Source organism: Lolium rigidum, chromosome 7 (assembly GCF_022539505.1).
Source record: "Lolium rigidum isolate FL_2022 chromosome 7, APGP_CSIRO_Lrig_0.1, whole genome shotgun sequence".
Classification (NCBI taxonomy): domain Eukaryota; kingdom Viridiplantae; phylum Streptophyta; class Magnoliopsida; order Poales; family Poaceae; genus Lolium; species Lolium rigidum.
The window spans coordinates 202,414,671-202,432,619 of NC_061514.1; the positions used below are offsets into that span (position 1 = coordinate 202,414,671).

The window sequence follows — 17,949 nt, forward strand, 5'->3', positions numbered from 1 at the left end:
CTCAGGGAGGAAGAGGTCAAATATATCTCTCTCAAGCAACCCTGCAATCACGATACAAGAAGTCTCTTGTGTCCCCAACACACCTAATACACTTGTCGGATGTATAGGTGCACTAGTTCGGCGAAGAGATAGTGAAATACAAGTAGTATGGATGTATATGAGTGGTAATAGCAATCTGAATAAAATATGGCAGCGAGTAAACATGCAACGGAACGGTAAGTAAACGGAGTTTCGATGCTTAGAAGCAAGGCCTAGGGATCATACTTTCACTAGTGGACACTCTCAACATTGATCACATAATAAAACCACTCTACACTCTTTTGTTGGATGATGAACACCACTAATTGCGTAGGGCTACAAGAGCACCTCAATGCCGGAGTTAACAAGCTCCACAACATTCGATATTCATATTTAAATAACCTTAGAGTGCATGATAGATCATTGCAATTACACCAAGTACTAACATAGCATGCACACTGTCACCATCACACTATGAAGGAGGAATAGATCACATCAATACTATCATAGCAATAATTAACTTCATAATCTACAAGAGATTACAATCATAACCTACGCCAAGTACTACATGATGCACACATTGTCACCGTTACACCATGGAGGAGGAATAGACTACTTTAATAACATCACCAGAGTAACACATAGATGAATAGTGATACAAAACTCATATGAATCTCAATCATGTAAGGCAGCTCATGAGATCATTGTATTGAAGTACATAGGAGAGAGATTAACCACATAGCTACCGGTACAGCCCTTAGCCTCGATGGAGAACTACTCCCTCCTCATGGGAGACAAGCAGCGTTGATGAAGATGGTGGTGGTGTCGATGGAGGAGCCTTCCGGGGGCACTTCCCCGTCCCGGCAGGGTGCCGGAACAGAGACTCCTGTCCCCCAGATCTTGGCTTCGCGATGGCGGCGGCTCTGGAAGGTTTCTCGTACCGTGGCTTTTCCGTATCGAGGTTTGAGGTCAGGGACCTTTAAATAGGCGAAGAGGCGGAGTCGGAAGGCTGACGGGGGCGCCACACAATAGGGGGGCGCGCCCCCCTTGGGTCGCGCCGCCCTAGCATCTGGTGGCCCTGTGGCCCCCCTATGGTGGCTCTCGGGTGTTCTGGAAGCTTCGTGGATTTCTAAGATGCTGGGCGTTGATTTCGTCCGATTCCGAGAATATTTCCTTACTAGGATTTCTGAAACCAAAAACAGCAGTAAAACAAGAATCGGCCCTTCGGCATCTCGTCAATAGGTTAGTTCCGGAAAATGCATAAATATGACATATAATGTGTATAAAACATGTGAGTATCATCATAAAAGTAGCATGGAACATAAGAAATTATAGATACGTTTGAGACGTATCAAGCATCCCCAAGCTTAGTTCCTACTCGCCCTCGAGTAGGTAAACGATAACAAAGATAATTTCTGAAGTGACATGCTATCATAATCTTGATCATACTATTGTAAAGCATATGAGATGAATGCAGCGATTCGAATCAATGATGAAGATAATGAGTAAACAAATGAATCATATAGCAAAGACTTTTCATGAATAATACTTTCAAGACAAGCATCAATAAGACTTGCATAAGAGTTACTCATAAAGCAATAAATTCAAAGTAAAAGCATTGAAGCAACACAAAGGAAGATATAAGTTTCAGCGGTTGCTTTCAACTTCAACATATTTATCTCATGGATAATTGTCAACACAAAGTAATATAACAAGTGCAATAGGTAAACATGTAAGAATCAATGCACACAGTTGACACAAGTGTTTGCTTCTGGGATAGAAAGAATAGGCAAACTGACTCAACAATAAAATAGAAGATAGGCCCTTCGCAGAGGGAAGCATTGATTACTATATTTGTGCTAGAGCTTTTCATTTTGAAGACAAGAAACAATTTTGTCAACGGTAGTAATAAAGCATATGTGTTATGTATAAGATATCCTATAAGTTGCAAGCCTCATGCATAGTATACCAATAGTGCTCGCACCTTGTCCTAATTAGCTTGGATTAACACTGATTATCATTGCATAGCATATGTTTCAACCAAGTGTCACAAAGGGGTACCTCTATGCCGCCTATACAAAGGTCTAAGGAGAAAGCTCGCATTGGATTTCTCGCTTTTGATTATTCTCAACTTAGACATCCATACCCGGACAACATAGACAACGAGATAATGGACTCCTCTTTAATGCATAAGCATTCAACAACGATTAATATTCTCATAAGAGATTGAGGATTAATTGTCCACACTCGAAACTTCCACCATGAATCATGGCTTTAGTTAGCGGCCCAATGTTCTTCTCTAACAGTATGCATACTCAAACCATTTGATTGTGAGAACCGCCCTTACTTCGGACAAGACGAACATGCATAGCAACTCACATGATATTCAACAAAGGTAAAAGAGTTGATGGCGTCCCCGAAACATGGTTACCGCTCAACAAGCAACTTATTAATAAATAAGACACATAAGTACATATTCTTCACCACAATAGTTTTTAAGGCTATTTGTCCCATGAGCTATATATTGCAAAGGCAAAGAATAGAAATTTTAAAGGTAGCACTCAAGTAATTTACTTTGGAATGTCGGAGAAATACCATGTGGTAGGTAGGTATGGTGGACACAAATGGCATGGTTATTGGCTCAAGGATTTGGATGCACGAGAAGAATTCCTCTCAATACAAGGCTAGGCTAGCAAGGTTGTTTGAAGCAAACTCAAGTATAAAAGGTGCAGCAAAGCTCACATATAAACATATTGTAACTATTATAAGACTTTACATTGTCTCCTTGTTGTTCAAACACCTCAACCGAGAAAATATCTAGACTCTAGAGATCAATCATGCAAACCAAATTTTAACAAGCTCTATGTAGTTATTCATTAATGGGTACAAGGTACATGATGCAAGAGCTTAAACAAGATCTATATGAGCACAAGAATTGCCAAGTATCACATTATTCAAGACATTAAACCATTTACCACATGCGGCATTTTTCGTTTCCAACCATATAACAATGAATGAAGCGGTTTCAACCTTCGCCATGAACATTAAAAGTATAGCTAAGAACACATGTGTTCATATGAACGAGCGGAGCGTGTCTCTCTCCCACACAAGCACGAATTTATTCAGAGAATGAAAATAACAAAACGAAAATAAAAGCACACAGACGCTCCAAGTAAAGTACATAAGATGTGACGGAATAAAAATATAGTTTCACTAGAGGTGACCTGATAAGTTGTCGATGAAGAAGGGGATGCCTTGGGCATCCCCAAGCTTAGATGCTTGAGTCTTCTTGAAATATGCGGGGATGAACCACGGGGGCATCCCCAAGCTTAGACTTTTCACTCTTCTTGATCATAGTATATCATCCTCCTCTCTTGACCCTTGAAAACTTCCTCCACACCAAACTCAAAACAAACTCATTAGAGGGTTAGTGCATAATAAAAAATTCACATGTTCAGAGGTGAAACAATCATTCTTAACACTTCTGGATATTGCTCAAAGCTACTGGAAGTTAATGGAACAAAGAAATCCATCCAACACAGCAAAAGAGGCAATGCGAAATAAAAGGCAGAATATGTCAAAACAGAACAGTCCGTAAAGAAGAATTTTTAAGAGGCACCAGACTTGCTCAGATGAAAATGCCCAAATTGAATGAAAGTTGCGTACATATCTGAGGATCACGCACGTAAATTGGCAGATTTTTCTGAGTTACCTACAGAGACTACTCGCTCAAATTCGTGACGAAGAAGAAATCTGTTTCTGCGCAGCAATCCAAATCTAGTATTGACTTTACTATCAAAGACTTTACTTGGCACAAAAATGCAATAAAATAAAGATAAGGAGAGGTTGCTACAGTAGTAACAACTTCCAAGACTCAAATATAAAACAAAATTGCTGTAGTAAAATAAACATATGGGTTATCTCCCAAGAGGTTCTTTCTTTATAGCCATTAAGATGGGCTCAGCAGTTTTAATGATGCACTCCCAAGAAATAAGAGTTGAAGCAAAAGAGAGCATCAAGAAGAAAATTCAAAACAAATTTAAGCCTAACCCACTTCCTATGAAAAGGAATCTTGTAAATAAACAAATTCATGAAGCATAATGCAACAAGTATAGAAAGATAAAACAAGTGTAACTTCAAAAATTTCAGCATATAGAGAGGTGTTTTAGTAACATGAAAATTTCTACAACCATATCTTCCTCTCTCGTAATAATATCCAGTAGCATCATGAGCAAACTCAACAATATAACTATCAAATGAAACATTCTTATCATGAGTCTCATGCATAAAATTATTACTCTCCACATAGGCATAATCAATTTTATTAGTAATAGTGGGAGCAAATTCACCAAAGTAGCTATCATTATTATTCTCATCAAGTGTAGGAGGCATAGTATAATCATAATAAAATTTACTCTCCATAGTAGGTGGCACCAAAAGACCACTATCATCATAATCATCATAAATAGGAGGCAAAGTATCATCAAAGAAAATTTTCTCCTCAATGCTTGGGGGACTAAAAAGATCATGCTCATAAAAACCAGCTTCCCCAAGCTTAGAACTTTCTATATCATTATCAACAATGGTGTTCAAAGCGTTCATACTAATATCATTGCTACTAGCATGCAAATAAGGTTCCATAGGTTTTTAAATTTTCGCATCAAACAATCCATGTTTTAACTCAGGAAATAGAATAAGAAGCTCATTGTTGTCCATTATGCCTAACTAGTGTAAACAAGAAACAAAAAGATGCAATTGCAGGATCTAAAGGAAATAGCTTCGAGCACACACACAACGGCAACAGAAAAGTACTTAGTTACCTGGGACATGAGTATGAGTGCCTTTTACCTTTCCTCCCCGACAACGGCGCCATAAAAGTGCTTGATGTCTACGGGTGCTTCTATTCTTGTAGACAGTGTTGGGCCTCCAAGAGCAGAGGTTTGTAGAACAGCGGCAAGTTTCCCTTAAGTGGATCACCCAAGGTTTATCGAACTCAGGGAGGAAGAGGTCAAAGATATCCCTCTCAAGCAACCCTGCAATTACGATACAAGAAGTCTCTTGTGTCCCCAACACACCTAATACACTTGTCAGATGTATAGGTGCACTAGTTCGGTGAAGAGATAGTGAAATACAAGTAGTATGGATGTATATGAGTGGTAATAGCAATCTGAATAAAATATGGCAGCGAGTAAACATGCAACGTAACGATAAGTAAACGGAGTTTCGATGCTTAGAATCAAGGCCTAGGGATCATACTTTCACTAGTGGACACTCTCAACATTGATCACATAATAAAACCACTCTACACTCTTTTGTTGGATGATGAACACCACTAATTGCGTAGGGCTACAAGAGCACCTCAATGCCGGAGTTAACAAGCTCCACAACATTCGATATTCATATTTAAATAACCTTAGAGTGCATGATAGATCATTGCAATTACACCAAGTACTAACATAGCATGCACACTCGTCACCATCACACTATGAAGGAGGAATAGATCACATCAATACTATCATAGCAATAATTAACTTCATAATCTACAAGAGATTACAATCATAACCTACGCCAAGTACTACATGATGCACACACTCGTCACCGTTACACCATGGAGGAGGAATAGACTACTTTAATAACATCACCGAGTAACACATAGATGAATAGTGATACAAAACTCATATGAATCTCAATCATGTAAGGCAGCTCATGAGATCATTGTATTGAAGTACATAGGAGAGAGATTAACCACATAGCTACCGGTACAGCCCTTAGCCTCGATGGAGAACTACTCCCTCCTCATGGGAGACAGCAGCGTTGATGAAGATGGCGATGGTGTCGATGGAGGAGCCTTCCGGGGGCACTTCCCCGTCCTGGCAGGGTGCCGGAACAGAGACTCATGTCCCCCAGATCTTGGCTTCGCGATGGCGGCGGCTCTGGAAGGTTTCTCGTACCGTGGCTTTTCCGTATCGAGGTTTTAGGTCAGGGACCTTTAAATAGGCGAAGAGGCGGAGTCGGAAGGCCGACGGGGCGCCACACAATAGGGGGCGCGCCCCTTGGGCCGCGCCGCCCTAGCGTCTGGTGGCCCTGTGGCCCTCCTCTGGTGGCTCTCGGGTGTTCTGGAAGCTTCGTGGATTTCTAAGATGCCGGGCGTTGATTTCGTCCGATTCCGAGAATATTTCCTTACTAGGATTTCGAAACCAAAAACAACATAAAACGAAGAATCGGCCCTTCGGCATCTCGTCAATAGGTTAGTTCCGGAAAATGCATAAATATGACATATAATGTGTATAAAACATGTGAGTATCATCATAAAAGTAGCATGGAACATAAGAAATTATAGATACGTTTGAGACGTATCAGACATCAGTATGGCAGAGTTGGTGGACAGCCATATGGACATCAGTATGGCAGAGGTGGTGGACAACCATATGGACATCAGTATGGCAGAGGTGGTGGACAACCATATGGCCAACAGTATGGCAGGGGTGGTGGACAGCAGCACACTATGGGGGTGTTTGGTGTGGCTTTTTTTGGCTTTTGGCTTTGGCAAAATCCACCAAAAGCACCTAAATAGGTGCTTTTTTTGGCTTTTGGATTTTGGAAGCCAAAAGAATAGGATCTTTGTTTTTGGCTTCCAAAATCCAAAAGCCAAAAAAAGCACCTATTTAGGTGCTTTTGGTGGCTTTTGCCAAAGCCAAAAGCCAAAAAAAGCCACACCAAACACCCCCTATATCACCCAAGGCACATATGGCAGCAGCTTCAGAGCCAACTACCAGTACATCTCGGGGACAATCAAAGGAAGAAGGACAAAATGAAGCAACCTTTGGGAACTTTGCTCACTATGTTTACAAAGATGAAGGTAATATTGATCGAGTTTCTATAGCCACTTATAATGCTAATTCAGATTGGATTCTTGATTCTGGAGCATCCAAACATATTACTGGGAACATTAGTGAGTTTGACTCTTATACTCAGTATCCTCCCACACATAGAGGCACTATCCAAACAACAGATGGCACGACACAATCTATAAAAGGGGAAGGGTCGGTGCAATGTACACCCAACAGAAAATTATCATCAGTTCTACATGTTTCTGCTTTTCTAGTAAATCTGCTATCTCTAAGTGCCCTGATTGATCAGCAGGACTACCGTATAACAGTTGATAGATATATGTGTTTAATTCAGAAAAGGGAGAGCAGCAAGAAGATTGGGACTGCAACCAGGCATAGAGGTCTTTGGCACATAGATCGTGACAAGATGGGGCATGATGCTAGTTCTGTGCTTGCTGCGATTGTTGGAGGAAAGGAGAGTATGTCACTAGTTCATCATTGTCGAATGGGCCACCTGGCGTTTGATAAAATATTTTGAGTTTTTTCCTGATGTAATGAATGGAGTGGACAAAACCAAGTTATGTTGTGATGCCTGCGAATATGCTAAGCATACGCGAACCTCTTATGTTAGTAGAGGGATCAGAAGTGTATCCCCATTTGTGTTAGTGCACTCTGATGTATGGACGTGTCCTGTTGTGTCGATAAGTGGCATGAAGTACTTTGTGACTTTTATTGACTCGCTATTTCGGAATGACTTGGATTTATCTTATGCGTCACAAAGATGAAGTGTTCACTTGTTTTCGCAGTTTTTGTGCCTATGTGAAAAACCAATTCAATGTTCGAGTGCGAGTGATCAGAATGGATAATGGTACTGAATATATCAATAAACCTTTTGCTGCTTTCTTATCTTCGCAAGGTATACTGCACCAGACTTCATGTCCTGACACTCCTCCCCAGAATGGAGTTGCTGAGCGGAAGAATAGGCACATTCTTGAAGTGGCTCGATCTCTTATGTTTACAACGAATGTTCCCAAATTCTTATGGAGTGAGGCCGTTATAACTGCTACGTATTTGATCAACAGAATGCCTTCAAAGATTCTAGGTAAGCAGTCTCCTTGCCAACTCCTTCTAAATAACAATGACTTTGTTGTACCACCCAAACTCTTTGGCTGTACATGTTTTGTAAGGGATCACAGACCATCTGTTGGCAAGCTAGATCATTGGGCTATCAAATGTATCTTTATTGGCTATTCCTCCAGACAGAAGGGTTACAAGTGTTGTAGTCCCACTGACAGGAGGACATTTGTAAGCATGGATGTTACGTTTTGCGAGTCAGAACCATTTTGTGACGGTGAGAGTGATCTTAGTGGCTTGTTCCAGGGGCTTGACCATCTTGGTGATGCTCAAGAGGGGGAGCAACAGCAAGGTGGTGATCAAGAGCAGCAAGATGGTGACCAACAACAGCATCAACAAATTCCTATTGTTGCGGAGATTCCTGCAATTCCTGGTATACCTACACCACCTAGACCCATACCAACACAAAGATGGCTGCAGAATCCACTTGTGTACTCTAGAAGACAAGTACAAAGGGAACAAGTAGATGCACTGGAGGAACAACAAGACCAGGGGCAGGGGGAGCAACCCAGTGGACATGAAAATCAAGGAAACACAAGTGTAGATTCTGCTGAGGAGAATCAATCTCAGACTGAGTCCAATAATAGCCTAGACTTGCCAATTGCAATAAGGAAATGAATAAGGAAAGTTGGGCCCCCAAAGCGAATGAGTTATGATGACTATGACGTAGGAAATTATATTTCTTACGAGGCATTGTCACCCTCTTTTCGGGCTTTTGTTGCTTCACTACAAACTGTATATGTTCCCAAGGATTGGAAGGCAACCAGGTTGGACCCAAGATGGTGCAATGCTATGATGGAAGAATTAGAGGCCTTGAAGAAGAATAAAACATGGGAGTTGACAGATCTCCCTAAAGGGAAGAATACAGTAGGCTGTAAGTGGATCTACTCTGTAAAGCAAAATGTAGAAGGAAAAGTGGAGAGATATAAGGCAAGACTTGTGGCAAGAGGATATAGTCAGACTTATGGCATTGACTATGATGAGACGTTGCACCGGTGGCAAAAATGAGCACTGTCAGAATATTGACCTCTTGTCAGCAAATTTTGGATGGCCCTTGCATCAACTTGATGTCAAAAATGCATTTCTGCATGGTGATCTTCAAGAGGAGGTGTATATGGAGATGCCACCAGGATTTGTCAGACCTGAAACTAAAGGGAAGGTATGTAGACTCAAGAAATCTCTATATGGTCTCAAACAATCTCCACGGGCCTGGTTTGATAGGTTTAGACAAGTGGTGTGTGGCATGGGATATGGTCAATGCAATGGAGACCATACCGTATTTTACAGACATTCTGAGTAGAAAATCACTATCCTTGTTGTGTATGTTGATGATATTATTATCACGGGAGATGATGATGCGGAAATCGCAAAACTGAAAGGATGCTTGAGTCAAGCCTTTGAGTTGAAAGATTTGGGAAAACTTAAATACTTCCTTGGAATAGAAGTTGCAAGATCGTCAAAAGGGATATCACTATCTCAAAGAAAGTATACATTGGATCTCTTAGATGATATGGGCATGCTGGGGTGCAGAGTGGCTTCAACACTTATTGACCAAAATAATAAAATCACAGCAGAGTCTGGAGAACCCATAGACAAGGAGAAATATCAAAGACTTGTTGGTAGACTAATATACTTATGCCACACAAGACGAGATATATCATTTGCAGTGAGTGTAGTGAGTCGCTATATGCATGATCCGAGGGATGGACACTTGGAAGCAGCCCAAAGAATCTTGAGATACTTGAAGGGAACTCCGGGAAAAGGATTGTGGTTTAAAAGTAATGGACACCTAAATGTAGATGGATATTGTGATGCAGATTGGGCTAGCTGCTTAGATGATCGAAGATCCACCTCAGGGTATTGTGTTTTTGTTGGAGAAAATTTGGTGTCATGGAGAAGCAAGAAACAATCTGTTGTCTCGAAATCAACAGCCGAAGCAGAGTACAGAGCTATATCACATGACCTGGGTGAAATGTTGTGGGTACGAAACCTTCTAAGAGAGCTGGAAATTTTAAGGCAAGGAACCTTGAAAGTGTGGTGTGATAATATGTCTGCCATAAACATAGCAAACAACCATGTCCAGCATGAGCGAACTAAACATGTGGAGATAGACAGATTCTTTATTAAAGAAAAGATTGATGCAGGGATTATCTTATTGGCTTATGTGAGATCAGGACAACAAGTGGCAGATTGCTTAACAAAAGGACTAGGATCGAAGGAGTGTAATCTTGCCTCTGCCAAGATGGGGATGATTGACATTTATCACCCATCTTGAGGGGGAGTGTTGGATAACTGTTGGTGTATCTGTTGGGTGTTGGATAATTGTTGGTGTATCTGTTGGGCTGTCTTCTTGTTCTCTGTTGTGGCCCATCTGGCCCAGCCTAGTCCTGACCTATATAAGGTGCTTCTATCTCTGTAACCCTAAGAAGGATGAGTTCCTCCCTGCAGCCTCCTTCTACCTCAGGTTAGACCCTCACCTCTGTCCACAATAATTAACATGTACACAGCCATTCAACATCCAAGGTGCCAATATATAAAATAAAAAAGGAGTCTCGATACATGAAACCGTGTCGACTTCTAAGGCCGTATAGGTTCACTAAAATTATGTTGCCCCCTTGTTGAATAATAAAGTCCCTCATTGTATCGTTCAGCCATGTAGACACCTCCGTAAAGAAATTGTGGTTCTCTATATGTTGAAGAAATGATCATGGACCAGCAAAGTGGTGCACCGGTAGATAACTGCATAAGAGAGAAATATGTATCACTAAAACCTTGTCATTTTCTACATAACAAGCGACCAACACAAGCGGGCCAATTGCATGTAAAATTTATTGGAGGGGATCATATATGTAAATTTAGGAAACTTGCAAATCAAATATATAGATTAACCAAGGTTTTTTAACAAAAAAATTATCATGAGGGGGCCATGGCCCCAGCCAGCCCCCTGCTGGCTCCGTCCCTGGCCCTGAGAGCATCTTCAATTGGGCGACCCAAATGGATGCGTCCTCTTGCTTGTCCTACACGGTTGCACGACACGTTTCCTTCGATTGGAGCACCATCCAAATTCCAAACCTCCCACATTGAGTAGTTAGTACAGCATTTCAAGATGCCTCAACGAGGCGCCCGGGCACCTCATTTTTATTGTGATACTTTTAAATTTTTTAAAAATATAAACTAAAATTGTAAACATACATTTTGTTGTGTATGCATCTGTGAAGTTTCATCTCATATGTCAATGTGTGACATATTTTTAGATAAAACTTCACAGATACACAAGATACAATATAATGTATGTTTAAAATTTTAGTTTGCATTTTTTAAAACTTGGAACTGTCGCACCAAAAATGGGGTCCGGACCAACTTGTCTTCCGAGAAATGCAACTCCTAACCTAGGAAGGCCCCCCCTACTATCTTTGCCATTGATTTGTTGGAGATTCGTGCAAACACATATTCAGAAACAATCTTCCACCTCAAACTTTCATTTTTTCACAATACCCCCTAGAATTGTCCGGTTTTCTATGTTAGACACGGCTGCTTCATGAGGCAGCTGTCTTTTTAACTCAGTGCAATAAAACTTTAATAACTTTTCAATCGAAATGAAATTTTATTTTGCAAGATTTTCAACCGAATATTCAAGAGTATTTTGCAAGATTTTCAACCGAATATTCAAGAGTATTTTGCAAGATTTTCAACCGAAATTTCTTTCATATTCTTTCACAAAACTTTTTCTCATACATAGGGAATATTATTTCACACAAATTTTTCTTTCATATATTGAACAATATTCATACAATTTCTCATATAAGATTTTTCAAAGGATATTCAACAATATGCATACAGAGTTCTATACATGTTTCTGCAAATAATCACACAGAAATCATATAATTTTTGAAAGAAGTCCCAACTATGGAAGGTTGTATTCCAACATTTTATCAAATATAATGTTGTGTATAATTTTTCAACGTTTTATCAAATCCATTGTGCTTCATTTGAGATTGCCAGCAGATTCAACATGATTCAGATATGTTTCAACATATAAGATTTAGCAAAACATTTAAGATTGCCAGCAGATGCATATAAGATCCAACAAATCTTTAAAGATACATACAAGTTTCAGCAGATCTAATAATAAAGAAAAATAGCTCGCATATTATACATAGGAAGGACATACTTTTATACTACTATTATCCAGGATCCATTGGTCGAGATTACAAAAATATCATCATAGAAGAAATCTATGAATAAAATGAACCAAAGAGAATAGATTTGCAAAAAAAAAACATGTAGAAACAGTGAAGAGAATAGCCCGAAGATTATAGTATCTCTGTCCCAAGATAATACACAAGAAATCTATGAACATACACTTGAAAAAAGTTCAAGAACCAAGAAATTTGGGGCCATGGAGGAGAGGCAGGCTTCCGTCCGCGTCGCGAGGGAGACGGGGCGCTGGGAGAGGAGACAGGTCGCCGCGTCGCGCGAGGGAGCGCCTCCGGCCGCCGCGTCGCGAGGAAGCGCCTCCAGCCGACCACGGCGCGAGGTGGCGCGAGACGAGGACGCGGCACGGCTGACGCCGGTGGCGCGCGACGAGGACGCGGCCCGACCGACCATGACGCGAGGTGGCGCGCCACTAGGACGCGACCCGTCCGACGCCCGTGGCGCGCGACGAGGAGGCGACCGCCGGAGCTGCCGCGCGCAGTAGGCGGCGGGATGGAGAGGACGGCGGCGGGATGGAGAGGACGGGACAGGGGTGGGGTGTGGGCGGCGGGTGGCGACGGCGGCGGGTCAGGGAGGGGTCAAGGCTGGGTGTTTAGGGTTGGGTCGGGGTTTTTATAGTCCAGTGTGTGATAGGGGATGATTTCGTACTTCCTAGGAGGCTAAAATGCAAATGTGCCAGGACCTTTGACTAGGTGGACTTTGCACGAATCTCAGACAAATGTGTGGTATAGATAGTAGCGGGGTGCCTTCCTATGTTAGGGAAATCCGCACTCCTTGTCTTCCTCTTCTCTCCAGATTCTCAGTCGGGCTCTCTGACTCTGATCCCGCGCCCTGCTCCGGCGGTGAGCATGGCGTACGCCCGACAGGAGCACCTCCCCCCGCGGCCCCCTCCCCTCTTCCTACTCTCGATTCTACCCCTGCTCGTGCTCTTCACCTTCTCCTCCGCCGCCGCGCCCCCGGCCGCTCTGCACAACAACAACTGGGCCGTGCTCGTATGCACCTCTCGCTTCTGGTGAGTTCCCTATCATTCCAGCGCCATGACCTCGCCCCTCACTGCTGCCTACTTGCAACATCGTTAGAATTAGTCGTGCATCCATTTGCTGTGAACCAATGCAACTGTTCGCGGTGCCAAATGTATCTGTGGGTGGTTCAAAGAAGCTAGGCTTTTCTGTTAGTGCTGACTAGTGCGCGCTTGATAAGAAGGATCTGGATTTAGTTGGTGTATATTGCAGCAGCTTGCTACTCTATGAACTTGTATAAGTAGTATATGGATGATGTCGGTGTATGGAGCTATTTTTTTCCTCATCGGTTGGGCTGTAGACTTATTATAATGCTTTACTCTTGTGATTGCGACTTAGTTTAATATTACCGATGTGGCTTGTGATCTCGGTGGGTGCAAATTGATCAGAATCATTTTTAAGATTGTGGACTTAAAATGTTGAAACTGTAATGTTGTAAGATCAGCAAGCAAAAGTGTTCTCCGGCGAACGTTTTGGTATGAATGTATGCACAATTGTTCAGTTTTTGCTAATAACACCTAATTTCATAGAGTTTGCCCTTTGATCTGCATGCTTAATTCCATCTACGAATATCATTTGAGAGGTGTCTAATGCTTTTATGTTGCCTATTAGATGGTTGGTTCTGCTGGTTATCCCTGTTTTCACTTAACTCTGACCTATTATTGCAATGTTATGCAGGTTTAATTATAGACATATGGCCAACACTCTGTCTTTGTACAGGTAGTGTGCTAATTTATATATTTTCCTCATGTGTAATTTTCATTATATTTCTGGTGTAAAAGTTATTCCTTATTAGCAAATACACCTTATTTCTTCAGGACTGTTAAGAGATTAGGTATACCTGATGAGCGGATAATACTTATGTTGGCGGATGATATGGCTTGTAATCCTAGGAACAATTACCCTGCCCAAGTCTTCAACAATGAGAACCACCAGCTTAATCTATACGGTGACAATGTTGAGGTTAATCTCTCTACTCTGAAAATATTCCTGTTGAATCATAGAATCGTAGTTTGCTAAGACCTTGATTTGCAATATTTCTCCAAGCTCGTCGTGTTTACATACTAAATAAAATGATACTAAGGAGGAACCAAAGCTAAGACATAGTGAATGGAACTGGAGCATACATACACACATTAAATGACACACTACAGCTACTCTACTCCACCTCTTTAACAACATTAAAATAAATTTATATAGTCGAAATATCACAAGACCTAAAATTTTGATTTCACAATTTGACAAAATTGTGAAACAGTGGCTCCCAAAATGGTCAAATTTTGCGAAGCTAAAGATACTTAAGGCACTCTACAGTCTACACAGTGCAATATGGTCAGTTAGGTTATTTACGGAATGTGACAGCTGGCAATTCTTCAATATATCCAATCGTAATGTACATCAATGCTATGTAACATGATCGTTATGTTAAAAGGTAATATCTGATCATGGTACGCTGATGTTCCATTTTTTGCTTTTCTAATTACAGGTTGATTACCGAGGTTACGAGGTTACAGTTGAAAACTTTTTGAGAGTTTTGACTGGAAGACATGAGAGCTCTGTACCAAGATCAAAGCGTCTTTTAAGCGATGAAGGAAGCCATATTCTTTTGTACATGACTGGACATGGTGGGGATGAATTCTTGAAGTTCCAAGATAATGAAGAACTTCAAAGCCATGATCTAGCAGATGCAGTAAAGCAAATGAAGGAGAAGCATAGGTTGAATTGCTGAATCATCAAAATTTGGACATTGACTTGGTTTTCTTCATTTCAGGGTTCATTTATTCTCACCTTCACCTTGGCCTTCCTTTCAGATTTAAAGAGTTGTTGATAATGGTAGATACCTGCCAAGCTGCTACTCTGTTTTCACAGGTTTGTTTCAGCTTTCCCGATTAATTTTCCGTATCATTATATACGCATAAGCAACATCAGTTGTATCTGTATGTTACTTTTTATTGCTAATAGCTGTTTGTTGTATAGGAGTGGCATGGGCTGCACACGTCTTTTGTGCTTAATTGTTACATAACCAAGCGCTTTCCTGATTTTACCAATAACACATGATTATAATCATACAAGGATCTGCTCTGCTATGGCAAACCTCACCTTTATTGGCTTTTCTATTTCATTATATTTCTGAAAACTGTAATCCGTACCTGATATATTTGATCTGCAGCTTCAATCACCGGGTGTTTTGGCGATTGGTAGCAGCAAGAAGGGGGAAAACTCTTACTCTCACCATCTCGACTCAGACGTGAGAACATGCCCTATATTCACATATGCTTCAGATGTTTTTCTTTTTCAAACTTATTAAGTTGTTATGCCTTATTTCTTGTCGTGAAGCATGTCAATCTTACACATTTCTTGTGGCAGATTGGTGTTTCTGTTGTGGATAGGTTTACCTTTCATACACTTGCCTTCTTTGAGAAGCTGAACATGTATAGCAATGCCTCATTGAACAGGTAAATTTTTATTATGCATATAGTAGGTTGAAAGTTATCAGTTGTCTGCATGCCAAGTTGATGGTCTTACTGTGATGTGTAGGTACCGACAAATTTATTCACCTAAAAGTTGTTTTTGGTTGGTGTTTTAACTTTGTTTGATGCTAGTTGATGATCAAATGTGATGGGCTATTACTCTGAAATACTTTCTTATGTATTTATATCAAGATATAGTAGATGTTCTTGTTTGTTTGTTTGTTTGTTTGTTTGTTTGTTTGTCATTTCCATGTAATAGGATGTGAAAAGAAGTTCTGCATCGTTTGGGTTCTTTCTCTATCAGTGTGCTTTCTTCCAAAATTTATAAATTATTGAAATGCATGGCTTGCCACTAGCAGCTTTTATCAGATTTCAGTCAACTTTAAATTCAATACGGACTGTTTTCCTTACACTTCAAAAGCAGCTGTGTCTCATATTCTAAAGTACATACAGTAGCACTCAACTATATTCAATCTTATTTCTCTAAAAACAATGTAGCTGGGGTTCTCCTCTCTGGAGTAACATTCAATATTCAACTTATATTTTTGGAACGGTATTTTCTGTTGTAACCTTGTTTTTTCATATTCCAGTCTTTTCAACTCATACGATCCTTCCATGCTACTGTCGACTGCATATTATCGAATTGATCTTTACGAGCGCGCCTTAAACGAGGTAATTAGAAGATGATATCTGTTTCCATCATGTCCTGCTGTTCAGAACTAAGCCTTTTTTTTGTTATTTGTTGTATTCTGTCTTTGTTTGATCAGGTCCCTGTTACAAATTTCTTTGGGTCAGTCATGAAGACTATCCACACTGATTCAGCCTATACAGGCTTCTTAGCTGCACGCGAGGTAGAAACCCCTCTGTCTATGAGAAATAATATACTTGACGGTGCCATGTTACAGAATGAGGCTAACGCAAGAAGATCGAACATAGAAAATATGAAAGTGAGTTTGAGTAAGTTGTCTGTGTTTTTTTTTTTGATATTTGAGAAATTAATACTTTGCGAATTGCAATATTCAGGAAGCACAATTGAGGTCCGATGGATGGACAGAGGTCCTGCTAGAAGGCAAAAATTCTGACACCGTTGTGATGTATGGTCTGGGAACTATGGGCGTGTTATTGGCAATTTCTACCGGGTTATCAATTAAGGCACTCTGAAGTGTGCTGTTAACAAGTTGTCATCTTGCAGAAAAACTTGAATTGTACTAACTCCCGCTGAATTGGACCAAAAAAGAAGAAAAATAAGAAATGAGATATTTGGAAGTCAACAATCTGTATTTCTCTTTTACTTTCTTAGTATGCCTCTTTCATCCAGGGAACATTGCACACCTGCATGTGCTCAATGGCATCTGTGCCGTTAGTTGGCATAATGTAGAGAAATTACTGTCCTTCGTGAATATGTTTGATAGACTTCTTAATCCTTATTAGGAAAGGTATAATTTTTTTCATTTGTCCTGCCAAAGTTCCAATATGTATGTTACTCATTTTGTTGATCATGTAAATGCTAGGACCATGTATCTCTTGTTTTTAATGGGTATTACATGTTGATTACTATAACTTATGGCTTTATGATTTTTGTGCTGTATAACTCTATATTGATGGAAAAAAGGTTCATATACCCATTCTGAACCAATAAAACTATATGGGAGCCCCGAAGTTTACTGTCAAAAGACTGGGAAAATCTTGGTGCTTCTTCTCACCAAAGCTGAGCTGATAATTTTTGTGGCTGCATCCTCTGCACGAGTCGGATCAAGAGAAGGGAAAATATCACTCTGCCTCTCTATATTGAGCTCTTCTGGAAAGAACAAGTGCACATAGGTAACCGATGAAAAGAATGTTTGTAAGCATGTACAGTTCTGTCATCTACCTTGTTTATGGGTCATGTGCACTAATTATTACTGTCCCTGTTCTGGCAGTGGCATCTGGCGCTACTATCTACAAAGTTAGGATGTCGGTCCATTGTCACAGTAGCCGAAGTGTCCATGTCAGGCATCACTATTGCCATGCCTATTCTGGGAGTCTCATGCACGTACAATGGTATGCACAATTGGGTCTCTGATGATACTTACCAGATGAATTCTGGTCTCAGAGCGACCTGGGCTCTGATGGTACTTACCGTGCAATAATAAAATAATGGGTGGTTTAGAGTGTAATTTTGAATCCCCTGTTGCATAATAGTTTCTGTAAAATCATATCAGATCAGTGTGGTGCAAGTTATTACTGTAGTTCTTATGATACAAAAGCAGAGTAAAGTGTTTG

At 40.6% G+C, this 17,949-nt stretch overlaps 1 protein-coding gene across 1 annotated transcript; it reads left to right on the forward strand.

Moving 5' to 3' along the window:
* The first annotated feature begins 12,981 nt into the window (after positions 1-12,981).
* On the forward strand, positions 12,982-17,244 carry LOC124674311 (putative GPI-anchor transamidase). The gene is made up of 10 exons (XM_047210349.1): positions 12,982-13,209; positions 13,895-13,936; positions 14,035-14,179; positions 14,703-14,932; positions 15,028-15,085; positions 15,387-15,464; positions 15,584-15,672; positions 16,278-16,359; positions 16,455-16,634; positions 16,711-17,244. The coding sequence occupies exons 1-10, from the start codon at positions 13,046-13,048 to the stop codon at positions 16,846-16,848; spliced, it is 1,206 nt and encodes a 401-aa protein (XP_047066305.1). The 5' UTR covers positions 12,982-13,045; the 3' UTR covers positions 16,849-17,244.
* Positions 17,245-17,949: the final 705 nt, after the last annotated feature.